The sequence below is a fragment of the Elaeis guineensis genome, chromosome 1, assembly GCF_000442705.2.
Source record: "Elaeis guineensis isolate ETL-2024a chromosome 1, EG11, whole genome shotgun sequence".
Taxonomy (NCBI): domain Eukaryota; kingdom Viridiplantae; phylum Streptophyta; class Magnoliopsida; order Arecales; family Arecaceae; genus Elaeis; species Elaeis guineensis.
In genome coordinates this window covers 104,385,702-104,412,183 of record NC_025993.2, presented here as the reverse complement: position 1 = coordinate 104,412,183, position 26,482 = coordinate 104,385,702, and the positions used below count along the sequence as shown (strand labels likewise).

The following is a 26,482-nucleotide window of genomic DNA, read 5'->3' as shown; positions in this document are numbered from 1 at the left end:
TAACTATTCCTATTCCACTTTTACTTATGCCTGAACCAAACAAATCTACTGGTTTAGAAGTGTTTTAATGTCATTAGGATTATGTTGCAGAACTGTTTCATTAATGTATTTGTAGATTAGCTTTGTGAGAATTTTACTGGCAATTTGATGAATTAACAGTTGGATCGCTATTGCTGCCATTGCTTGTTGGAGTGGATTTTGTGTGGCCATCCTTGTTTTTCCTTTTCTCTTTTCCTTAATTTTTCCACTCTTATTGGACATTGAAATTACAGTAGTATTATTTCTTCTTTTTGGGACTAAGAATCTGTTAAAAAAATATGATCATGTTTTGCCTTCTAGAATATGTTATTAATATTTAATAGGCTTTACCAGAAACCACAGATAACCATATACACTTTCAACCACAACCTACTTTCCTTTCTCCCTCTTCTCTCTCTCTCTCTCTCTAGTGTAATCTAACCTACTTTCTTTATTTTGATCCCGCCTTAGTATGTAAGAATTGATGCAACGTTTAGTAGGAAAGCAAACTCTAAATTATCCTTTCCTTGTTTGTTGTTCCTTTATCTACTAAAACATATATTTGTGGAGGTTAGTTGGTTTTATACTACTGATGTTTTTTGTATATCTTTTGATCATTAATTCTTGTTATCTGCCTCCATCCTTTTCCCTTCTTGTTTTTTCCTCATGGCCCATTACAAATTATATCCTTCACACAATGGGGAAATGAGGTTTATATGAAAACTTTTTGAGCTGAATCCTTGATCTTTTTGGTTGATCTCTACAAGCAGGTTAATTCCCCTTGGAGGCTAATAACATGACAATAAAAAATGAGGGAGAAGATGATAATAATAATGATTTCCATGACTAAAGATAGTCTCAATCCACTACATCATGAAGTGAACACCCTGAAGTGTCACATGAAGGTCCACTGAACTGAACAACAAGACATAAGAGCTATGATTTGTTTTTCTTTCTGGAATGATTTTGTAGACATTGCCAAGGGCAGTTGGACTGCAAGAATTCAATCGTCTGAAGTGTGCATAAGAGAAGATGTGAATGCATCCCAATTCAGAGGAGCTTGGAACTTAAAACTGAAGAAATCACTTCATTGGCAGTAGTTAGCTTCAACAGACACAACAGATCCTAAATATACAGGTAGGATAAGTGATGTAGGAGCATTCTTGCACATCTTTTCAATCATTGCTCTTATGAAATGGCACTGATTCATAAGGGACCTTCATCCTTCTCTCTCTTTTTTTTCCTCCATTTTGCATGCAGGGGACCACATTTGTTATCTTAACAATCTTGTGGAGGCACCACCATCTGTACTTTTCTGTCACCGATGTCAATTACTATTATTTTCCTTGTAGTAGTATTGTTTGATATGGACCTGGAAATCAGTGCCTCACTAGATGATAGAGCCTCATGATCCTGCATCAAGCAATAATCAACTACCCTTGTCCCAGTTATATGGGTTGAGAGACTAGATGTGACATTACCGGGTGTTCCATTTCTACTAAATTTGCTGGACATGTGCATAGAAAAAGACATTTTATGCACTTGTCCATTACATATATTCTCCATACATTTTATTGTTATGGAAACCAATGATCATAGTGCCTAAGGTGCATTGAGCATACCCAGTTCTGACCTGTACTTGAAATCTCTGCCTCTAGACTTGTCCATAACATGGATCCGATTCTGAGACCAGGTTGATCCAAGGTCCGGAAAAATTATAAGGCCTTGTCATGGATGACCAGTCAACCTCTTTGTGAGGCAGTTATAGTGGGTAAATACTTAGTTTTACCTCTTAAATCACCAATATCTGCCTGGTAACTACTTGTCATGAGAGATGGTTTGCTGGTTTTATTTGGACTTCTTTATCATTCCCTGTCAATCAGAAATTTTGATTCATGTATTCCTTTCTGCATGCTTATTGGCATTTGTGGTGGACCTGGAATGAAAAAGGATGGATATGTTAGAGAAAGCCTGACCTGAGAACTGAACTAGTATGAATTCAGAGCAATGTTCGGCAGAACTCTGGTAAGTAGAGCTGCATATGCGTAGAAGTGAATACTAAACAGACAGATGTAGTTCTTTATATATGCTTGTGGTTTGGTATCACCCATGATAAAGCAAATGTTCAATTGCTGCCAATTTTTATTTTATGTATAACGGTTTTGGTTTCCAAGCAAACAGCATCTTTCTCACTCAAGCCAAAGGTTACACATGTTAATGTACGAATTGGATATTTATTATATGAAGGAAGAGTTTATAGTGATTAAGGTATGAGAGTTCAGATGTGATGATTATTTTTAGTACTATTTCTGAGTTTGTTATTATGCCTCTTCTAATAGAGCACTTTACAGCATACGTGGAAACGTCTGATGCTTGAAGTAATATGGTAGCATGCTGGCTGGAGTCGTGTTTTTGCGGCTGTTAGGAGCTGAGAAATATTTAAACCCGAGTTGGGGTTGGCTTATTTGGTGATTTGCCCTGCGTGTTTGGGCGCATCATCAGCAAGATTGGCAACTCGCTGTGGGTGCTGGACAGTTCTTTTGTTTCTTTTGGTTACATTGTTGGAGTGATCAGTATCACCGCAAGGAGATACGAATAAGAGCAAAACAGAGCAGCAGTTAAACTCTATGATATTGAACTCATATGCGTCAGATCCATCTGATGCACTGGCTATCCGATCCACCCCATGGCATTGAGATCTGTCCAGCCCTATATGACTTTTAATCAAATTAGTCATCCCATTTCATCCCTTGGCAATCCAATCATCGGATGGCAAGATTCCTTAACTCCTGTCCTTGTGCGATAGCATGTCTCGATGCTGCTTGGTGTATCAGATTCAAGGAAGAGTTGAGCTCAACCCACTCTCTATTGATGTTAAACTTGGCTGAACTCTCAAGCAAATTACTTTGGTGATACATGAAAATACAGAACCGACTAAATATTTGTGAGGGATTTGAGTTGGAAGAAATAAGTAAAATCTTTCTAATTTTTATATCAAATTATTATTGTACATTTTAAAATGTAAAAGCGATTGGATTTAAAAGAAGCGGTTCAAAGCCCCTTTTTCTTTTTTTTGTGATAAGAAAGTGGTTCAAAGCTTTTGCAGTTTGGAGACTCCACCACAGCCGTGCCCCTGTGCCTATCGCTAGCTATAAACTCCACATAGGAGACAAACCCTCCTGCAAAGTTACTAGAATGGCCAATGATTTAAGATAACTAACCATCAAATGATTGAACCTATTCCTTTTAGGCACCTTCAGAACTTCTATTTTGCTCTAATCATTATTTTAACATTGATTGACCGGTAACTAGGGGACATTCTAGTAAGGCCCAGATTTCCCGGATTAGAATAACCTTGAAGGCGCAAACAGTTTCCGCAGAAGATACAGATAAAAAATCAATAACTTTTATTTCCACTACCTTAAAGTCACAAATTTTATAGTCGGGGGGCGGGGACCCTTGTTTCCTCCACCGCTCCCCACGGCTTGGGTAACGAGTCACGATAATTGGATACATTCACATCTGCGGACTGCGGAAATAAGCACAATGGTTGAAGGAGGTTGTTAACTCGGAGCCCTAACGGTCAATCAGCAAAGAGAGTCGGTCAGCCATAGGGGGTAAAAAAGGGAACACGGCCTAGCCGTCCAGTCTCGAGGGACAACCAAGCTTTTGCTGCTACGCCTTACGCACTGACCGAGGCCTAGCCGTCCAGCACTTTACCCAGTGCCTCGTAAGCTGGTTCTCGCTTAACCAGGCTTTTTAAAAAAAAAAAAATAATAATAATAAACTAGGGGTTAAAAAGTTAAGCTGATGTTACCATTCTCAAATGTTGTAACGATCAATTTGAAGTTCTTCAAGGTTGAGAAGGGGAGAGCTGGAAGCAGAAGAGCTATGTTGTTTTTTACTCGTGTTTTACCCGTTCTGAAAGTAATGGTAGATCTTGAAATGGATACCTTCATTGGTTGATTAATGTGATGCTGGCGGCTCAGTGCGTTAAAGGATGGTCCCTAAGTACTAGTTGCCTCATCTCTTTTTTTGGGTATTCAGTAATTGCCTGATTTGGAATCCCAGATTGTGGTAAGGTGGGCAAATTTTCAATCAATTATTTCATCGATGGTGAAATATCAAAAGAATAATATTTGGACGTTGTTAAGCTTTCTCTTTGAAATTGATTATGGCTTTTAGACCGCTTGGTGGTTCTCAGATCTATTTTACATCTCAAACAAGAGAAATTAAATTCATTGAATGATTGATTAAAAAAATAAAAAAAAAAAGAAAAAGAAAAAAAAGAGTAAATGAGTATGATCCCCTCTCTCCTCACCTTTCTTTGTGACCAACTCAAAGACAGTTTATCCAGGCGAGAGAGACAGATAGAAGCTCCCCAGATGCCCTTTTTATTTGTTCTAAATGAGACAAGCTATGCGTTCTCTGTTAAGTAGTGCAATCATCAAGATTGCGCTGAACTATCGTTTTCAAATGAGGCATAATTTGGAGACCAAGTCATGTGTTATATTTGGTTGTATTTTAAATCTGTCTCCTAATCTTTCTCACCTCTATTAGCAAAGTATCCATCAGCATATTTAATCATTGCAACCGGATTCTTGATAAATAAAGCCTCTCTCTCTTGCGTGGAATTAGTGCTAGGCAGCTGAGCCTTTTTAGGTAGTACGACGAAAAGTAAAGTGCTGAATGCCCCTAAGGATTCAAACCACAAAATTAGAACTTGGAAGGTGATAGAAGGTGAATTAGATAAACCGAGGGAGAGAAAAATTGATAGATTACTCTTCAAACGGGGGAGTGCCCGGACTGAGCCATCCATATGTGTTTGAATCTCTCATGGTTTGAATCACCTAATGCTTCTTGGGATTCGTGTTGAAAGTCCGAACCAACTATTCGATGGCAAGTGGTACGGTGGTGAGTAGAATCCGGAAGGATATATGTGGGAATTTATCATCCAGAACCAAAAATTATCTAAACTGGATTCAGTCATGCAGTTTGGAGTTATATTACTCGAAAGAGATGGTGCAGATAGAGCGCATGTGAGATATGTCTGAACTTGTATAATATGCGTTTCTTCTACATCTCAAATTTCTCTCTTTCGTCCGAACAAGAATTATTTTACATGTAGGACCTACCACTAATTGAACTGCGCATTGCCCAGTTAAAAATGACAGTAGGACAATTTTAACCTTTTTTGCCAATGACGTTGGATCCAGCATAAATTTTATGTCCAAAATTTACCACAAAAGGCACCAGCAATAAAAGAAACTCTATAATCAACCATCACTCGTTAGGAAAGGCAAGTGGTAACAAAATTCTGGTTCTTGCCGACAACAAATCCTACATCGAGACAAATTATACATGGCTGGCAATAGTATACTGATATGATGTTTAAGTGTAGGTAGTAGATCAAATTTAATTCCAACTGGCTCTGCGATCATCCAATACGGATGGACACGTCATTCCTCATTTTCCACCGGAGCAGGAGAGGCTACGTCCAAGTCCAAGGTAGTCAGATGCCATCGTGGCCTTTGATTGCGTGGAGACCGAATTATTTACCGTTGAACAGCCCTCTGGTCCACCTACTTGGGGTGAGCATGATTTAAATCAATTTAATATTTAAATTTTAATGGAATAAATTTTAAATAATTTAATATTTTAAAAATTAAATCAAATCAATAAAAAATTAAAATCAAACTAAATTAATATAATTTAAACGAATTGATTTGACCCACTCGTAATCGTGGGTGTGTGTATATATCTTGTGATGCACGAAGATCTATTTCTTTTTCATATAAAAATATTATCAAAAAAATTTATTAAATAAAATAATTTTAATTAATATTAGATATTATCATTTCATAAAATAAAATTTTTGAACAAATATGATCATTAAAGATAAAGATAAAAATCTTTAATACATTATAATAAAAATAAATAATTTAATAAATAAATTATTTAAAATTTAAAATTAATTAATATAAAATTAAATTGATAAATAATATCATAAATTTAAAATAATTTTTTAATATATTAATATTTTAATGTGGATAATATCTTAATCAAAATGTCATCGTTTTATTAAAATCAATTTGATTCGATTTAAAAATAATTTTATTTATTTATAAATTTATATCAATTTAATTATTTTTATATATTAATAATTAATTAAATAAAATTAAATAAAATTTAAAATTAAATTAAATTTATAATTTAATTCGATTTTATCGATCCAATTTGAATCCGATTTTTGCTCACACCTGCACCTAGCCCCGTAACCTCTACTATTTTATGGATTAAATAAATCATTGGTGTGACAACATTTATAATACCGATTCCAAAGACAGAATGTTCATTCGATAGCGAAGGGGACGATGGCAGGGTCCTATTGGCGCCATTTGGCTCATGTTTATAGCAAGAAAGTACTCATTCCATTTCTTGTCTCGCGGAGTGGTGATGCCATCATGAATGGTGGTATTCAAACGTAATTTATGAGTAAAATTCGGTCTCCCACTGGCCACCCAAAGTTCTTCCAAACTCCACCAGCGGTGCACCCAAGCGAAGCGGGACCCACCAGCTTGAATTATGAAGCTCGCGATATTTCCGCGGAGCGGGAGCGTGAGATGTTTTCGATCTGTTTCTTTATTGTTACTATTATTATTGTTCCGCCTCGCTTCACTCATTTTCTTTTTAAACTTTGCTTTCTTTTTCTTTTTCTTTTTTTTTTTTGCTGCTTTGTTTTGTTTCTTTCTTTTTAATTATTTTTGCTCTTGCTCTTTCTCGTGATGAGCGTCTTCGACTGCCGCTTTTTCCCTCTTCTCCGCTTCCCAACCCTAACCCTAATCCTGACCTCTCCTTCTCCTCTGTTTCTTCACCATTGCCGATCTCGGAGCCATCGAACCCCGCATTCTCCTCACTCTACTCGATCGAGATCGTTGAACTGGGTTTGCGATCTGAGCTGTTGCTGGCATTCCTAGACGTCTTCCTGGTAAGCTTCTTCTTCTCTCTATCTTCTCTTAGCTGAGATTTTACGGCTTCTCTACTGCTTCTTACTGGTTGATTTTGTCTGGAGTAATTTTCCTTTTTTTTTTGTCCTTTTTTTAGATGGGGAGAGAAAAATCCGTTGTAATTCGGGGTAGCTCTTGTTTTTCTTTTTGATTTTAATTTCTTCTTCTTTTCTTTGGTCTGTTGTTGTTGATCAGCATGGAGAAATGTGTGCAGGAAAAAGCGAAAAATTACATGTTTGGAAAGGATTCGGCAATGAGCGCGGAATGTGGAACCCCTTCCCCTCTCTCATCATTTCTATTTCTAGTCATTCGCCATCTTCTGTGTATGCTGTTGAATCGGTTCGTGAGAAGAAAACTATGTGCTTATAAAATTAGTGGAACTAAGTGCGGATTGTGGATATCTATTTTTTAATTTTTTTTCTTTTAAAAAAATCTAGCCATTTTCTTCGACTACTTAGTTCATGCAGTCGAATTGGTTTGAAATAAAATGGCTGCAGGTCTCTGGGAAATTAGGTTTTGCAACCTCTTCTTTTTATTTCAAGTCTGGATATCAGAACTCAAGTTATTCACATCTAGAACCGAAGGTACTCACAATTATGACCGTGAAAGTAACATAAACGATCATAATTGTGCTTCATTGAGATAACTTAACTCCACGTTGCGACTTCTGGTAAATGTCATGGATCAAAAATATATCTCAATGTATAGTCAAAAATGTATCAGAATGTTGGAGCAGAAATCTGGAGCACACGCGGATAGCCAGAAGGTAAATTTCATTATGGTGCAGAATCGCAATTGCATCAGAGATGCAACAAAAGTGCCATGCCTCTTTAACTTTTAAGCACTCATAATAGCTTTTGACAATAAAAACTGGCATTTTTAACCAGGTGGCTGCTGTGAGTTTTCTGTCATGCAAAGTTCTGTCTTGGGTGTCTAGAAGCTCCACTGTTAACGCAAATACTCGTTGTTTTCATCCATTATTTTTAGGCATTTTGGTCTGCAGATATGAATAACTGGAATAGGCACATTTTAAATTAAGCACTCAACCAATCAAATTCAGTTAATCGGGTTGTGTATCTTGTCAAGCTTGAGTAACACTTTGACTTGTAGGAAAAGTCATTAAAGTTGATAACTCAAAGAGTATCTATGTCTGGCTGAATTGGTGTTGTCATAAATCTGATATTCTTATGATGAATGTTAGAAGCTAGACCAAACACTTCCAGAAATAAAAATTATTCAGACCTGAGATAAGCTAAGGGGGAACTTTACATTGTTTTACAGCCAAGAATGTTCAATTTAGCACCAAAGAAAGCGACAATTGAGGAATAAATTTTTATGACTAGTGTTCAGAGTCAATTATGTACATTATAAATTCTATATGTTGTTTGGCTGCAAACTTGCAAACTTTTGCATTTTACTCTAAATCCTGTTCACCTCAAAACATAGTTCATTACCTAGTTTAAATTGATTTAAGGTTGGGTCCCTGGTTGGAAGCATTTTCAGTTTCAAATTTCTTTAACATGGTTGAAGAAGTAACTATTTCAATAAATAAAATTCAAAACTACTGCTGAATCATTTCTATTTTCATGTATTGGTATCCATTGTCTTTTAAATCTATGGTATTGTTGTTTAGGCTAACTGTAATTCAGCTACCAGCATGTTCAATATTTTAACCTTTTAATTAATTGCGGTCTCCTCGTGCAGGATCGTGGTGCACATTGATGTTGAGAAGCTGTTTTGAAGGCCCCCTTCAACTATAGTAATTGATACGTATGAAAAGTATCTATATGAAAAAGTTTGGTTTTTCTTGATTGTACTTCATTACCTACTGGACAGATTCCTGGGACATGGGTTAGTTATTTAATCGCTTATCTAGGTTATCTTGGTTGGTACAGCCACGTAGAAAATGGGTTCATCAGGTGGTATTTCTGAGATTGTTGAATCAAATGAAGAATTAAAATCAGTTCATCATTTGAATAGATCTAAGACACTTAGTATTAAATCAAAAGCAGATGAAGATGTTAAGTCTCATGGTCGACCTGTCGAGGATGACCTTGATCGGCTTTTGAGGGCAATTGATCTCAGGACCTCACCAAGGGTTCTTGGCCCTTCTCACCAGGATGGTGTGGACTTACTGCAGAAGAGTACTCTTAAGAAGCCAGTTAAAGTCAGGATATCTCAAGCATCAGGAATAGGAATATCTGAATCAGTGACCTTGAAACAAGCACTGCGAAGGTTGTGCATTTCTCAGGCATCAGAGATGGCTGCTATGAAAAGGTTATCAAAACCAATTGGCTTATCTGGTAGCTCTGAAGCTGGAACTATTAAAAAACTCTATGCCTCTGTAGTGGTCCAAGCAAGTGATTCTGATCTTTCAGTAGAAGAAGAAAAAAGAAGTTTAGTAGAGATATCCATTGTTCCTGAAAAAGTTGTCATGGAGTCATCTGGAAAAGCTACTGATTTCAGTCAAAGAAGCAACTTGGAACCATCTAATCGAGATGCTGCTTCATCACCTCTTTCGACAGTTCTCAACACAGCTAAGGTACCAAAAGTCAGAATTCAAGATGTGCTTAATCCTACATCAGCAAAAACCAGCAAAAATCTATCAGCTTCTGCAGAGATAGAGAAGAAGGGAAAGACGATTTCCGTAACTTGTGTATCCAGCTCCCAGAAAGGCACTGAATCAATCAAGTCTGCAGTAAGTCCACATCTGATCAAGCCAGTATTTCGGAGCAAGACCTGTGGTAGAAAGAAAGGAAAGAAGGAATCAGCTTCAAAATCAGGTAGTTCCATCAGATGTGGAGAAGTTGACAAAGCTGGTGCAGCTATTCCTAGTAAAACAAAGTCAGGTTGCCAGAAAGAATCTGTGCCTCCAGCATCCAGCAGCATGAATCCTGCTGGTGCAGTTGTCACAGAAAACATTGACAGTGGTGCGAGCAAACCAGATTGCAGTCCAAATAACTGCAGTGGTGGTAGGGCTGTTGGTGTGAAAATGAGTGAATGCTCAAGATTGAGAGAAAAGGGGGAGTGCTCTCAAAGTTCTAAAAGTAGCATTGGTGATAGCAGCACCAGCATCAGTGAGGAGAGCCATCAGAGTGGTTCCAGCAGTAATGGTAGTAGACCTCACATGTCAAAGGATGCGAGATGGGTAGCCATTCGCCATGTTGTGATGCAGCAGGGAAGCTTAGGATTGAAGAATTTTAAGCTTCTCAAAAGGCTTGGTTGTGGTGATATTGGCACTGTTTATCTTGCCGAGCTAATTGGTTCTGAATGGTTCTTTGCCTTGAAAGTCATGGATATTGAATTCCTGGTGAGCAGAAAAAAGATGCTTAGAGCGCAAACCGAAAGGGAGATCCTGCAAATGCTGGATCATCCGTTCCTTCCTACCTTATATGCCCATTTTACGGCAGATAACCTCTCGTGTCTAGTCATGGAGTATTGTCCAGGTGGTGACCTGCATGTCCTCCGACAGAAGCAACCTGGAAAGTTTTTTTCTGAACCAGCTGCTCGGTAGGTATCTTCAACTGAAATCACATTCAGCTTAGTAGTTGCATTTGCCCATCAAGGAAGCATCATGGAAACTGTTAACATGATCCTTTTAGTTGCATTTAAGCAATGCAATGGTGCTTTGTTTGCTATTTTATTTTAATCATCCCAATCCTACTTGCACTTAGTTGGGAGTTCTAGGAAGAGAGCTTTTAGCAACATTCTAGATTTTTTGGTAGGGACACTACCATTGATAGTAAATCCAGCTACATTAAGTAAACCTTACTAAAACTATACTCTGCAAAAGTAGGAAAGAAAGAAACTGGCATAAACAGCCTTTTACATAAACTCATTGACTTAATTCAGAAAGAAGGATATTTTGATAAATCAGAACCATGACAAAACCAATAATTTGACTAGTTGAAACCAGTCTCAGCCCCAAATAGATTTTTGTCTGATGACACCAATTGCAGTAATTCAATAAAACATTTGCTTGCTGATTTAGGTTTTATAAACCAACTTGTAAAAAGTTCTGAAATGTATTTGGTTCTCATGAAACTCTATGCATGGCTGATTGAAGTACGTTTGAAGAATGCAACAGTTTGAGGCACTTTTATGTGCAGCTTCTTGAGTGGCACACTGATTGCTGCTTTTTAAACAATTGTCTGAACCTGAACAATCATAAATGACACCTTGGTCAGAAAATTCAGCTATCATTTATCTACAGCACCTACCACGCCAGATAAGAATCAGAACTACTGTGGACATGGCCATCTTTAGAGTCAGTAACAATTGAATTTAGAGCACAAAGTTAATATCATATTTGCAATCAACTTGTAGCTTTTATGTTCTTTCATTATGCTTTAATAGTGTGTGCACACTGTTAATTCTACAAAATCATGCTGTGAAATCATTTCTACAGGTTTTATGTTGCAGAAGTCCTCCTTGCACTGGAGTACCTACACATGTTAGGGGTGATTTATCGAGATCTCAAACCAGAGAACATCCTTGTTCGTGATGATGGTCACATCATGCTATCTGATTTTGACCTTTCTCTGAGGTGTTCAGTAAGCCCTACCCTTCTCAGATCCTCGTCCTTGGGTACAGAAGGGCCCGTAAAGAAGCTGTCGGGACCTTGTGCTGAAAACAGTTGTATTGATCCTCTCTGCCTTCAACCATCCTGGGTTCATGTTTCTTGTTTCACACCCCGTCTTGTGTCTTCTACCATGGCAAAGACCCACAAGCTAAAAACTGACCTAGGTGGCCAGGACAGCCTGCTTCCACAGCTTGTGGTGGAGCCCACTGATGCACGATCCAACTCCTTTGTTGGGACTCATGAGTATCTGGCCCCGGAGATTATCAGAGGAGATGGACATGGAAGTGCTGTAGATTGGTGGACCTTTGGAATTTTTCTATATGAGTTACTTTTTGGTAGGACGCCCTTCAGGGGACCAGGAAACGAAGAAACTTTGGCTAATGTGATCTCTCTGAGTTTGAGGTTTCCTGAGAGCCCAACTGTTAGCTTCCATGCGAGGGATTTGATCAGAGGATTGCTCGTAAAGGAACCAGAGAATAGGCTGGGATCAGTCAGAGGGGCAGCTGAGATTAAGCAGCACCCATTCTTTGAAGGGCTGAATTGGGCCCTGATACGCTGTGCTGCACCACCTGAGACACCAAAAAGCTATGATGTTGGAACTCCAGTTGCAATGCGCAAGAAAAAGGAAGGCAAATGCCTGGATTTTGGGAGTAATGGAGAAGATGTGGAGTTTGAGCTATTTTAGCAGAGTTGTCTGCTCTGAGGAGCGTACTCGGTAGCTGTTGCCTGTCTCTTCACTCCTTTTTCATTATTTTAAGTGATAGCTGTCAATGTAAATGTAGATCCTTATATTGCAGTAAGCTTTCATTTCTTGTTAATAACATGAATATGAATCAAGAAAAATGTCAATCTATCACCCACTTCTGTTTTGTCCTGCAATACTTGGAGCTGAATCTGAAGTAGCCGCAATATATATGGAGTATGCATCTCCTTTATTTCCTTTATTTTTCTGGATGAGACATGTTCTCTTGTTCTTGTTTCATGATTTTTAATTAGAGAAACTTAATGGGATTGTACATAACTTTTTGCATGAAGGGCTGAACGTAATTATCAATGAAGCAGTAGCTGGGTTGCTCGATATAATATTTAATATATGCTGTGTCTGATGTATAAAGAACCTAACGCATGAGGTAAAGCAGTAGCAAGCAATCTCAGTCCACTATTCTGCTCTCTTTAATCTTTTGTTAACCCTGCTATTATATCTCTCTCTATTCCTCCTCTTTTTTTTGGTCCTCTCTGCTCTTGAAATCCCATTTTCCCTCATCCCGTGCCATACCATTTGCAGCAGCAGCATTTTTGGTCACTTATTGCTCTTTCCTGAGGCCTGAGCCATTTTTTGTCTTCTTCAAGCGCCTTGGCAAGCCCCTCCCAGATCATCGTAAGAAAGCTTACTCATTTGCAATTTTCAGTGAGTTCTGCGGTGATTTATCCATTATCGGAGTAATGTCTGCAAAAGCACTGCTATGAACTATGAAATCTGTGGTCAATAGACATGCTTCCAGGGAAAGAATGAAATTATCGTCAGATGTGATTATGCACAACTGTTTAGCGTGGGTAATTTTTATTTTCTTCCTTTCTTGTAGAATTTTCATGCATTTTATGTTAATTTTTATAGAAAGGTGTCGTAGTTTTATGACTCTTGATATTCTTTTGGCATCTTCACGGTTGAAGATTGATCCAGCAGACTCAGGGTTGGCATAAAGGCGGCTTGGGTTTGAGGTAACGTGGATCTATAGGCGTGCTTACCTGTCCTGGGCCATGCTAGACATGAGGTGGAAAGAGAAATTTTTTTTTGCACCACGGTCATCATTTTCTAACATAAATTTTTTTATTTAAAAATTTTATATGATAAAAATATTTTTATTTTTTAAAAAAATTATGACATTCTATGTATAATATAGTTCATGATGTCATAATATGATTTAAGATATTATAATATGAGAGAGGTATTTTTGTCCAATTACTTTTCAATATGCATTTAATATCTGCAGATCGATTTTTTTATTTGAAAATTTTGAATGATGAAAATATTTTTATTTTTTAAAAAAAATTATGACATTCTATACGTATTATGGATGTAGAATGTCATAATTTAGATATAGAATATTATAGTTTTTTCAAAGAGTAAGGATATTTTTGTCATTCAAAATTTTTAAATGAAAAAATTGATATGCAGATATTAAATGCGCATTGAAAAATGGTAACTATATGAACTAATTAGATGAGGTGGTGCACTCAATGTCGGATTTTCTACACCGTGCCTACGGTGCACAAAGAATTTCACAAGGTGAAAATAAATATTGTGGCATCTAGCATGTCCATAAACATATGCTGTTTTTTTTAATATAACAAAGGAACAATAGAGATCAAACAGCTCCCATGTGACAAATGAAGATGTGGGCCACATTGCTAGTTTATGGATGAAAGTTCACTACCTTGTCGACTTCAAATTAATGCCAGAAAATGAACTAATACGGATTTAGAGTGACAAAGATTATGGTCTTTTTTTTCGTCTTCAATTGGTAATGCTTCAGAATATTGTAAAGCAAGAAGAGGCACTCTTTATTTCAGTGGGATGCTGCACGAGCAGTAAATTGGCTAGGGTTATGATTACATGCCCGACGACATTGTATATTGCACAAGTTTTTAATGGCACGATGCTGCATTGAGTCATATACCAATCCCTAATCATCATCCCTTAGAGATCTCGATGCTAATATTCCAGCCTTATTTACACTGCTTTTTCGAAATTGAACCGCAGGGGCAAGGTACGGTTTCTTTGCTTATTCAGTAGATGCTTTCTTTATTTTACTGACTGCAGCATGCGGAGAGGTACTCAGCATCAAAATTTAGCCGCTGCGAGTCCCAGAGATGTGGGTTCGAGCTTCGGACGGTGGATACTTTCAAGCCAATTTGAAAATTTCAATCGACGCTACTAGAATTGGAAACCGGTTTGAGAAAAGGATATCTTAAAAATTTTTTAATAAGAAAGTACCAAGGGATCAGGTGAGGAACGAGATTCTGCAGAAGATTCGAGACGAGTATGTTATCTTAAATAGAAAATTTCTGCTACTGAAATTTCCACTAAAAAATCTATAGATTCCAATACTTGGTCACCTTTCCACATCCCTAGGTGAATCTTTCCATCAGCCATTTCTTGGATCCATACGCTCCACCCGACCACGGCAATCAAAGTTATTTCAAGATAAAGTCACTAGGTGCTAGTGTTCACGAACGGGACCCTGAACCCCTCGGGATAAAGAAAACGTAGAAGACGGAGAGACTATCATAAAAGCTGGGGCCGAAGAGACCCTTGCCACCCTCTATCCATTGCGCGAACAAATGGGAGAGACCGGTGAACCGACCGATCGGACGGTCATCTGCGTAGGAGACATCCATGGCTTCTTCTCCAAGCTCCAGCTCCTCTGGTCCAACCTTGAGGACGCCGTCGGCGCCGCCGCCTTCGAGGCGGCGCTCGTCATCTTTCTAGGTGATTACTGTGACCGCGGTCCGGACACCCACCAGGTGATCGATTTCCTCCTCTCCCTTCCCTCCCGCTACCCGCGCCAGCGCCACGTCTTCCTCTGCGGCAACCACGACTTCGCCTTCGCCGCCTTCGTCGGCGCACTTCCCCCGCCGCCGGACGGCTCGCCGTTTTCCGCCACGTGGGCGGAGTACGGGAATAGCGAGGAGGGGGAGGGGTGGTTCAAGGGGGAGGGCTACGAGGCGATGCACGTACAGGGAAGGCGGTGGGGTGGGAGCGTGGGGGGCCGCTGGAACCCTAAGAAGGGCATGGCCTACAAGGGATCCATCTATGATGCCGGCCCGACTTTCGAATCCTATGGCGTCCCCAATGGATCGGCGGGTGAGAAGAGCTCCTTTGATTTCTCTTCCAAGGCTGATTTTTTTGGATCGATTTAGGGGTTTCTTTGATACGGTATTTGATTCAAAACGAGATTTTGTGACTGCTTTCGGGTTTCTTCGATACACTTTCGCTTCTATTATGCCGGTGTCCACTAAAAAATTCTTTCTTTAATGGAATCCATTAATGAAATTCTTACCAGGATTGAATTGTCAGCTAAAAATAAATGCAAATTGGTTCTTTGAAATATCTAAACATACCTCTTACGATGTTTGATAATGCCAAATGACTTCTTTTTTTTTTTTTTTTTAAAGAAAATCAAATTTTCTGTTAGATTGCTTTATGCTTTGTCAATATGCACATTTCATCATGAGGCAAACATCATTAGAGAGCGAAGTTTTTTTTTTTTTAAAGAAAAGGAGTCTTTGGTGTCGTGATTCAGTGCTTATGGGTTCCGCTAGTTTCTACAGTTCCATTATGAGAATATTGCAGTTAATACAGTTCCATTATGAGAATATTGCAGTTAATACAGTTCCATTATGAGAATATTGCAGTTAATGGTATTGGTATGCATTGGTTATAATAATTTCTTTTAAATCCTGATAAATGCCTGTACTCTGTCACATGACTTAATGGCAGATTTGGTTAAAGCAGTCCCTGATAATCACAAGAAGTTTCTTGCAGACTTGGTTTGGGTTCATGAGGAGGTATTAGTTTTGGGAGACAACTCGTTGCAAGTTTGCTGGTTTGCTTTTAATGATATAATGTGATTTGTGTTAGGTATAAAAACATTAGGTTTTTGTTGTTCCCCCCTTAATAATGGCAACTGCAGGACAATGTTTTAATTGACACTTCTGAGGGAAGGATCTGCTGCAAACTAATAGCTGTTCACGCTGGCTTGGACAAATCCAAAGGGGTCGATGAGCAGCTAAAACTTCTAAGAGCCAGGGACACAAGCCTGCCAAAGGTGGAAGATCTTAGTGGGAGGCATAATGTGTGGGAAATACCACAGGTTAGGCAATCTTCTACCCCTTTTAGCCTTATCTTGTTGATATCTTCATATCATTTGACTAGCTAATGCACAGCAGAAGATATAGTTCAAGTGTGGTAGGGCTAGTGTGAAATGGCTGATTTGTTGTATTTAGTGATAAATATATTATAAAAAGCTTCTAAATCATGTTGGGAGGAGCCCTTGTACTTTCATCTTCATACTTGATATATCCAACTAGTTATCTTTTGAATATAGTTCTATGTATAACTCCAACTATTGATTTATCTAATTGCATGCTTGTGGCTTTCCAACTTTTTATGGATGCTTGTTCGCTTGCTTGAGGCATGGGAGGACATAAAATGCAGTGCAATATGTAATGTCCAAACAAGATTAGTCAATGAAGTTGAAATTTCTGCTTGAAGGCTTACATAATTCATTGCAATTTTTTTTCCATGCATAGCCAATCTCATGGCATGAGGATACCTGCTTCTCTGCACCATGTGCTTCCTGGATTTACAAATGCACTAAATGGCATATTAGTAATTTCTGAAGTGTCTTATATTGTGGTTATATCAGTTGGGGATTGTTATGCTTTTGTATACCATGTTGTGTCATGCCCACAACTGATACATAGATATTATGTGCATGGATACTTTAAAACTACACAAAGATACGTTAGCTTCTTCTTGATATGAATCATTTTGTAATTATAATGATTAGTATGATATTTGTACCCTAAAATGCAAGTATTTTCATAAGCATATCAACACTAGTCTTATTTGCTAGTTGTTGATTTTTCTAAATTATTGCCATATGTGTGTGTGTGTGTGTGTGAACAACTATATTGATGTCAGATTACTCAGATAATGTTATACAGAAGAGCACATTGCTACAAGGCATGATGAGTGGTGAGCTTGTTAGTAGTATTTGAATTTAGAGGTAGAGACATGTTATCCTCTTAACTCATTTGGAGATTGATATGTCTGAGATCACTTACATCCAACTTCAAGTTAAGAAGGGTTTGAGGGCGGCCATGGGCTGCGGCCAGGCAGGCTTTAGCCCTCGAACCATGGAGGTTGGGTTTTTTTCCAATGGAGGGGGCGATCTTGACGGCGCTTGTTTGGATTCGCCTCCCTCAGCTCCCAACGGAGTACTAGGATGAGGAAACGCTGCAAGAGGTGGTGCGGCTCGCTGGTGAGCTGGTCTCCATCGATGAGTGCATGGTGGAGATGCGCCGGCTGGGGTTTGCGCGTGTCTGCATCAAGATTGACCTCGGCTGCCCTCTACAGCCGGGGATGCTCGTTAAGGTGCCAACCGGCCCGTTCTGGCATCACTTCATATTTGAAAGCGTTGAAGGAATTTGCCTCTAGTGCGGACTCTTCCATCTGTCGGAGGAGCGATGCCGGATGAGGAGAGGTGCTGCGACTGCAGGGTTGGACCCAGAAAATGTTCTCCGGGCGAAGGAGTTGAAAGGGGATTAGGGGTCGGTCGGGCCCCCCCTTGGACCCTAGCTGATGGCTGTCTGGCGACGGGAGCTGGGGCATGATGCGGGGGCGAACGGGAGGAAGTAAGTGACTGGGTCAACCCGCCCCGAGTCATTGGCGACTCAATGCAGGCCGAGGAGTTCTATGGCCGATTCGATCTGGGCGAACTCGGTGCCTGAGGTCGATGGTTGGATTCAACCATTCAAGATTGCACGATGGAGATCGCTCAGGCGTTTGCATCCAGATCCAACGGTCGGACGACCGATGGGGAATGCGGAGATGCGTGCTGGGGGCAGGGGGCGGATCTTGGGCCCGAACCCATTCGGCCCACTGGCCAGCTTCGGGCTTGCAGGTGCGGACGCTCGTGCGAGTGCGTTGGGGGATGATGCGGATGGCCCAGTCCATCCAAAGGCGGGCCAGGTAGAACAGGGAAGCGGGTCGCGCATTGGGCTGGCCAGGCCCCATGATTCTGTCGTAGGTCGGGCTCTGGTGAAGCCTACTAGTCGAGATTTGGGCCTAGAGGGCTCCAAAAAAGTTGAAACAAGGAAGAGTAGGGCTAAGGGAAAGACTGTGGCCTCCTCATCCACGGATCTGGAGGCGATGGCGGAATCTGGGGGCCAGTCTTCATTTTCTCAGCCAAGGTCGTGATGGAGGCGGAGGAGGGCCCACTGGAGCCGAGAGGTATGAGCCAGGAGTCCAGTGCCCCGGTGGTGGCGGGGGTGTTGGAGCGGAGGCTCGAGCTTGAGATGGAGGGCATCCTCCTTGGAGGTGTGGTAGTAGAGGGCCAGGCGCACATGGATGCACCAGATGTGGATCAGAGCCCCTCTCATGAGGTTGCGGTGTTTAGACTCAAGTAGGCCATCCACGATGAGGGGATGACCACGGAGATGGTGGATGCGATGGATGATGAGGCTGGGGTGGATTCTCCGGATGAGGGGGTTACGAGTGCAGGCCCTTTCCTGGTGAGTCTTCTCTATGAGGATCTTGCTCTAGAATTGTCAGGGGGCTAGGAAGCCCTCCTTTCGATCGACCTTCGGCCGGTTGATCTAATAGCATAGTCTTGATGTTTGTGTTGAGCGAGATACGTCTCTCCGGGGTAGGGCTGGTTCAGACTAGATGCAAGATCCCTAGGGTCTAGAGCTCTTATGTTGTGGAGTCTTGGGGCTTGTTGGGAGGCATCTTGGTGATGTGGCATCATGGCTTGGTCAAAGTGGATGCATTTCATAGATGTGAGCAGCAGGTTGTCTTGGTCATCACGAACTAGTTTGGGGGCCTTGGCTCCTATTCGGTGTCTATGCGAGCACCGAGTGCAGAGATCGGAGAGTGCTCTGGGCGGATATCTCTTGACTCCTGATGCAGGGTTTGCCTTCATTAGTGGCTGGAGACTTCAATTGTATCATGGGCCCCCATGAGAAGCGAGGCGGCAGGCAGCGGGGGGACAGCATAGAGTCTAGGGAGTTCAGAGATTTCATCTATAGCACTAGGTTGATCGATCTCGGTTTCACAAGTCCGAAGTTCACTTGGTGCAACAACCGTCTTGGGTCAGCTCAGATTTGGGAGAGGATTGATTGGGCACTTGCTTCTGCTGAGTGGATCCAGTGCTTTTCGGGGTATTGTGTTCAGCAATTGTCGAGGATAGCCTCCGATCATTGCCCGATTCTTATCTTGATAGACGGCTTGGACCGGCCTAGGGCTCCCTTCCGATTCGAGAAGTTCTGGATCTTTTATCCGAGATCGTGGGGACTTGATTCGAGAGGTGTGGAGGATGCCGATTTGCAGGGATGCGAGGTACAGAGTGATATGTAGGTTGGAGCTGGCCAGACGCAGACTCCTCAAATGAAATCGCTTGGAGGTGGGTGACATCTTCTGACGGATCGAGCAGGTCGAGGCGGATATTACGGAGCTGCGGCTGAAGGAGGATCAGGAGGGAGGCCTACATGAGCCAGAGATGGGAGAGCTGCGTGGTAAGCTCTCCGAGCATCACTCTCTTCTGAGGCAGCAGGAGGATTTATGGAGGCAGAAATTCATAGTTTAGTAGATAAGGGAGGGAGACTGGAATATCAGATTTTTCTATTAGTCCACCTTGATCTGGAGGTTCGCCAACTGCATCAGGCAGCTTTTGAGGAGCGATGGCAGTATTGTGGATGACAGTGGAGGGATCTGAGCGGAGATTCTCCAGTTCTTCAAGGATCGATAGACGGCATCACTGGGAGAGGACTACCCCATCTCGGGTGCTCAGTCGGTGGCTTGTATCTTCGCTTAAGAGAATGATACTCTGACTAGCCCAGTGTCTTCTAAGGAGGTGCATGGGGCCTTTTGGTCTCCTAGAGAGGATAAAATCCTGGGATCTGATGGCTTTCCTCCGTTATTCTTCCGTCGGTACTGGCCTATCATCCAAGAGGAGGTGGTGCAGACGGTGCAAGTAGCCTTCGAGTCTCGGGGCGTTTTGGTGGAGTAGAAGCGGATCTTGATCACCCTTATTCCGAAGCGGCTTGATGTTTCGATCCTGGAGCACTTCAGACCTATCAGTCTCTGCACCACCCTCTACAAGGTGTGTGCGAGGATTTTGATGAGGTGCTTGAAGCCGTTGATGCATCGTTTGATCAGTTCAGAGTCAGGTGTCTTTGTTGGTGGTCGGTCTATCACCGACAATGTTATGTTGGCTCAGAAATTCATGCATGATCTTTAGAGAGCTTGTCGCCGCAGCCTCATAGCGATCAAGCTGGATATGGAGCAGGCGTATGATTGGATGAGCTAGTTTTTTCTTCGACGGATACTCCAGGAGCTGGATTTCGGGGAGGGGTGGATTGGCTGGATCATGGACTGCATTGAGGCCTTGAGCTTCGCCATCCTTATCAACGGCACCTCGATGGAGTTCTTTCATTCGTCTGTTGATCTTCGCCAAGGTTGTCCTCTGTTTCCCTACCTGTTCATTTTATGTGCTAATGCCTTATCCAGGACGTTGAGGACAGCGGTTCAGAGGCAAGCTCTAGAGCCGTATTGGCCTACCCCTAGTGTCCAGCCACTCTCGTACCTTCTCTTTGTAGATGACTACCTCCTTATTGGGCGTGCCTCGACTTGAAATGCGGAGCGCTTTGCTTTCATTGTTGGAGCCTACTGTCGGACGTCTTGTCAGTTGTCAACATTCATAAATCTGTTGTCGTTTTCAGCTCGAAGACTAAGCCCCAGGTGAGACTGATGATTAGGAAAAATCTAAGGATTTAGGAGCAGACAGGGACGTTGGTCTCGAAGTTCTGATCACGGGCCGTCGCTTACGACGGGCTGAGTGTAGACCTTTGGAGCAGTAGATCCAGAAGCATCTTCAGGGCTGGCAAGCCAACGTCCTGTCTTTCATGGGCAGGACAACTATGGTGAGGTCGGTGCTAAGCTCTGTTTCGGTGTACCTCTTGGCCAATACGATCGTATCAGTTGCTTGCATTAATGGGATGGAGCAGCAGTTTCGCAACTTCTTGTGGGGATCCGAGTGCAATCGTCGTCGAGTCCATTTGCTGTCCTGGAAGGTGGTGTGCTAGCTTGCGCGGGACGATGGCTTTGGATCCACTCGTTGATGAGGAGAGAGGCTCTGATTGCTAGACATGCGGTTAGATTTTTGATCCAGTCGGATTGCTTGTAGAGTAGGATGATGAGGGCCCGCTACGGTAGGTGGAGCCATGGGATCCTCATCCAGGTTATTCAGGGCTGTTCTTTTATCTGGAGGAAGATTTGTGCTCGGGGTTTCGACATTATGGACTGGATCAGATGCCTCATCGGGGATGGACGTTCATTGGAGGTGACCCAGGATGCTTGGATTTCGAGCATTCCTCTCTCTCGATGGCCGACCTTTATCAGCGATGAGGTGAAGGACCACATGAGGGTGTCTGACCTCATTACTGTCGATGGCTCGAGCTAGAGAGCACGGGAGATCACCCGACTTTTTAGGGGCCCATTTGCAGAGCGAATCCTGGCCATCCCATTTTTGATGCACCCCAGTCAGGATGAGAGGGTCTAGGGACGTTCCTGCTGCCTGAAGGTTCCCTTAAGGGACCTCTCCCAGTTGTGTGGATCGATGCTGACTAGGAGGCTCGAGGCTGCTTGGATTTGGAGAGTAGCCGCTCATCCTAGTGTGTGGATTTTTCTTTGAAAATTTGTCTGGAACCGGCTTCCCACTCGGACACCAGGGACAGGGGTATAGAAATTCCGACCTTGTGTCTGGTTATGAGATGGAGTTTGCGGAGAACGCCGTTCTGTGCTGTCCTAGGGCGAGGGTCATCTGGAGACAGGCGGGCGGCTATCCGTGGGAGACGAGCACTGACCCATGGCTGGTTTCCTTCCTTGACTTGATCCGTCAGAGCGTGACCGATGGGATGACTGCTGTTGGTGGTCGGATGGTTTATACCACTTACCACATTTGGCTGTCTAGGAGCAGCTTTGTCTTTGACGGTGATGTGATTTTTGCTTGACAGGTGTTGGAAAGAGCTGTCTGTCTTGCTCAGGAGTATTGTCAGTTTGATACTGCCACTCTGTTTCTTAACAATCCTGATCTCTGGAGCTTCCTGGCTGCTCCGACAGCAACCCGCAGGGTATTATCCATCTCTTGGGAGCCCCTACCCTCGAGGTTTGTCAAGGTGAACTTTGATGGCATTGTTAGAGATGGGAGAGGCAGTGCAGGCTTCGTCATTTGTGGCCTCGATACTAGACTTTTGACGGCTGGTGGCTCCCACCTCTTTGAAACTTCTGTCCCGGGTGCGGAGCTTCATGCTGCCTGGGCAGATGTTACTTTTGCTAGATAGCAGCTTCACGCGGAGAGGATTTATCTTGAGGGCGACTCTGCTACCGTCATTGCTTGGATCCAGTGAGGTGAAAGGCAGCTCGAGGTTCATCCACTGATCCAGGATGTCCGGACCTTCCTTTGCCAAGCTGATGCGATCAGGGTTCGGCATGTTTACCGAAAGGCAAATACTGCAGCAGATTTGACGGCGGTATATGCTGCGGAGTACTCCGGTGACTGGGTCTGGAGATAGGATGAGGATTGCTTGCTGGCCTTGCGGGATTTTGTGTATCTTGATCTTTTGAGTTGTTCTCGCACCAGAGTGGTGTGACCGTCTGTTTGTATCCCCAAAAAAAAAAAAGAAGGGCCATCTTTAAGAGTCTTTGGTGAAAATTGCACCTCCACAGTGTACATGCCCATTATTTGAGGCAAGATGTCAAACTTTGACCATGATCAACAGAAATTGATCATCCATTCAACATCTGGCTCTACTAGCTAAGATAAACTTGAGTTATAATACTCTGCACCAATGACCAGGATGCATGGAACATCGTGGTTGGTGATTTTTCATGTAGCTTCTTGCCTTTAACCCTAATATACCTTTTGCGGATATGGTTGATCTTTTTACATAGCAAATTTAATGACATTGTGAATTATCTTTTCATTTAAATATTTTTTTTATTTTTTTATTTTTTATTTTATGTTTTTTTTGCATAAAACAATCAAATTGTAGCTATTCAATCTATTTCGACATCCTTTACTTTTGTTCAACTTTCTTAAAATATTACCCTTGATAAATTTCTTTTTTTTTTTTTTGTGATAGATGTGATGGAACTGTAATAATATGAACCACACTTAGCTATTCAAATGATGTGACTACAAATGAGATTATCTTTGCCCATTGTGGTTGAACTGAATTCATTCAGGTTGAGCAAGAATTATGGGACCGAACTAGGGCGAGCTTCGTACTCTGGGTTACTATGCATCCACCAATGATCTACCTAGGTTTTCTTTAATGGCAATAGGCGGGGGTACAAAATTGACCTCTAACAGGTGCCCTGGCAGCATGTAGATGAGGGTTTTCTTGGATAAACTAGAAATACCCTCTATTTCTGCATCTTTAGGTTTGACTTTATTGGCTCGGAGACTTCTTTCGTGCACATTCAAATGAATGAATTTTTTTTTGCCCTGATCCTTGCCAAATAAATATGGTGAATGAAGCAATATTATGGACAAAAATAGACATACCAACACAAGAAAATCAAAATAACCACATATATATATATATATATATATATATATATATATATTATAGATGTACGTCACGTATACGCCCAATATTATCTTTAGATCACATGGGGCTTCAAGTTCAGGAATAAAATTTTCTTGGGGTTTATACTGCCATAACTTCTAAAGGCTGTAGGTTGCTATCCACGGTCTGTTTCAGCCTTATAATATATGACTTGCACTGAATCTGTGCAACAGATCTCAGTATTATACCATCTTGAAGATGACAATGTCTTATGTATTCCCATTATCAGTTGCAAGTCCGACACTACTTTTGAGGCATGCTACTCAAGATGGATAACAATTCATTCTTCCAATAAACCCCAAGCTTCCATAATATTATAAGCAATTGGAGTGACTTGACCATGTTGGCATGCATCAGGCACCCTCACATGATGCATCATTTCTGGAAGCAAGGTGCTTATGAGATTAAGAACTTGGATTGGGGTAGTGGTGCTGAAAGGGTGAAATGTTGAAGCAAGCTTTCCAGTGAAGTCACCTGTTCAATCAGCTATAACCTTGAAATGTTAATTTACTTCTAGGAGAAATGGTCATTAGAACAATCACGAGGGATATGATCTCCATCTGTCCTCACTCCTAAAAATTCCATGATGGAGAAATGGAGAAACATGGATCGCTTATTTTATAGAACCATCAGTGGAATGCACATAAAATGCTGATATTTGATGCTAGTTGACCTGAGAGAGATGTGTGTTTCAGAAAATTTCTTGCTGGTTAACATGATTAATTTGTTCCTTAATTTTATCAAAAAATTGACTGGCCTATTTTATTTGCAGTGATAAAAATTTTAATCTAATTGATCCTCTCTATGGATGATGAGTCTATGATTTGAGATGTAACCTTGTCCAGTTTGACTTGGAGACTCAAATTTCTTATTCCTCTCCAAATCTTCATCTGGACACAGTTCTATAGATATGTGTTAATCTTCCAACTGATGGATGAGTGCTTTCGTATGACTTCAGTATTCCTTTTATATGATTTGGTAGAGAAGGGCTTGGGTTTTAGCTGCTTTGAATTTTTTTCCCCTGAAGTTACAATTTGAGAAGTGAAACCATATGCCTGTAATATAATTTAGTACTTGGATGTTTCTTAATTGTGAAACTATGCATATGAAATTTGACAGGTTGGTTTCTCTTTGATATTGTGAAAATCTGTGTAGCTAATCTTTTTGCTTCTTCAAGTTCAAGTTCACTTTAGATAAGAGGCTTTACAGATCTGTTTTAATATTACATATATTTGTTGCAGGAGCTGTCTGAAAAGCCAACCATAGTGGTGAGTGGTCACCATGGGAAACTCCATGTTGAAGGCCGTCGGTTCATTATTGATGAATGTGGTGGCTTAGAAGACTTACCAATTGCTGCTATAATATTTCCTTCCACAATGATAGTCCGCGATACAGATAAATTTGCAGCCCAGCACTAAGTTTATGTCAAGCAGGTTTTCAGATTCAGCATGTACCCATAGCTATGCAGGTTACTTGAGGACAAGTGAATACCTTGCATGCTCCGAGAGCCAAAATTAAAACAGGAGGGTGGCTGTGTTACTGTGGGATTGCATATGAGTTCTTTTAGCAATACTTAAATTTGACTTATGATCTTTCAGCAAGCCTGCTTCATAAGCTTCAAAGCATGAGGACAAATGGCTGTCAGCACCGATGCTGTTGTCAAAGGCATTCAAGCTTTCTTGGATTCGGTGAGGGTTAATGATACTGTTACAAAATAGGCATCAAGCATCTATTCTCAGTTAAAATAAGAGCATTTGTGGTCCATCTATAGTTCATCAACTCTGAACAAAAGCTTTGTAGTGGTTCGTCCATAGTATCCTGTCCGCTACAAGCCTGCAAAGGCCTTGGAAGCTTGGGCTTTTCAACTATGTGTGTAATTGCAGATTTGCGTAACCTTCCTTTTAATATATGTAGTTAATTTTGATACTTAGATTTAGCGAAAGCTTTTACTCAAGCTGCCAATGGTCGGTTCAATTTTGTTGGATGTTGAAGGATTTACAGCCACAGAATCCTTATTTTATTGCGAGTGGTAAGGTTTGTGATTGAGAAATTGATGCAGAGATAAGATAAGGAAAGACCGTGTACTATATTCTCTCTCTCTGTTTTTTTTTCTTTTACTATTTTGTCTGAATTAGTTTTTAATTTCCTTTCATTTGTTAAAGTGGATCTTGCAGCGTGGAATTTGATGTATAATTATGGATCCAGTATGTTACGAAAGGGGACAAAGTCATTGAGAGACGGACCATGCTTGCATGACCAACATTCAACGCCGTTTAGAAGAGTAAGAATCAGATTTTTAATTTTAAAGGTGCTAAGGCAGTTGACTGTTTATTTTTCTACTTCCCTTATTGGCTGACGGGGTAAACAAACCAGGATGGCACAAAAGTTGCCGAGCTATACTATATTAAATATTTGAAGAACTGGGAGCCTCCTATATTGTTCTCTTGCCTACTTTCAT

General features: G+C 41.2%; 2 protein-coding genes across 4 annotated transcripts; both read left to right on the top strand.

Moving 5' to 3' along the window:
• The first annotated feature begins 6,604 nt into the window (after positions 1-6,604).
• LOC105038218 (serine/threonine-protein kinase D6PK) lies at positions 6,605-12,551 on the top strand. Of its 3 annotated transcripts, none has more exons than XM_010913946.4 (4): positions 6,605-7,006; positions 7,240-7,364; positions 8,730-10,535; positions 11,434-12,551. In XM_010913946.4, exons 3-4 carry the CDS (start codon positions 8,932-8,934, stop codon positions 12,290-12,292), a joined length of 2,463 nt encoding a protein of 820 aa, XP_010912248.1. In that variant the 5' UTR covers positions 6,605-7,006; positions 7,240-7,364; positions 8,730-8,931; the 3' UTR covers positions 12,293-12,551. The 3 variants fall into 3 exon arrangements, with proteins under 3 accessions (XP_010912248.1, XP_010912247.1, XP_010912246.1); XM_010913945.4 differs by having other exon boundaries at positions 7,221-7,364; XM_010913944.4 differs by lacking the exon at positions 7,240-7,364.
• A 2,271-nt stretch (positions 12,552-14,822) lies between these two features.
• Positions 14,823-25,954, top strand: LOC105038217 (tyrosine-protein phosphatase RLPH2). Its single transcript, XM_010913943.4, has 4 exons — positions 14,823-15,472; positions 16,109-16,176; positions 16,302-16,481; positions 25,266-25,954. Exons 1-4 carry the CDS (start codon positions 14,950-14,952, stop codon positions 25,440-25,442), a joined length of 948 nt encoding a protein of 315 aa, XP_010912245.1. The 5' UTR covers positions 14,823-14,949; the 3' UTR covers positions 25,443-25,954.
• The last annotated feature ends 528 nt before the right edge of the window (positions 25,955-26,482 follow it).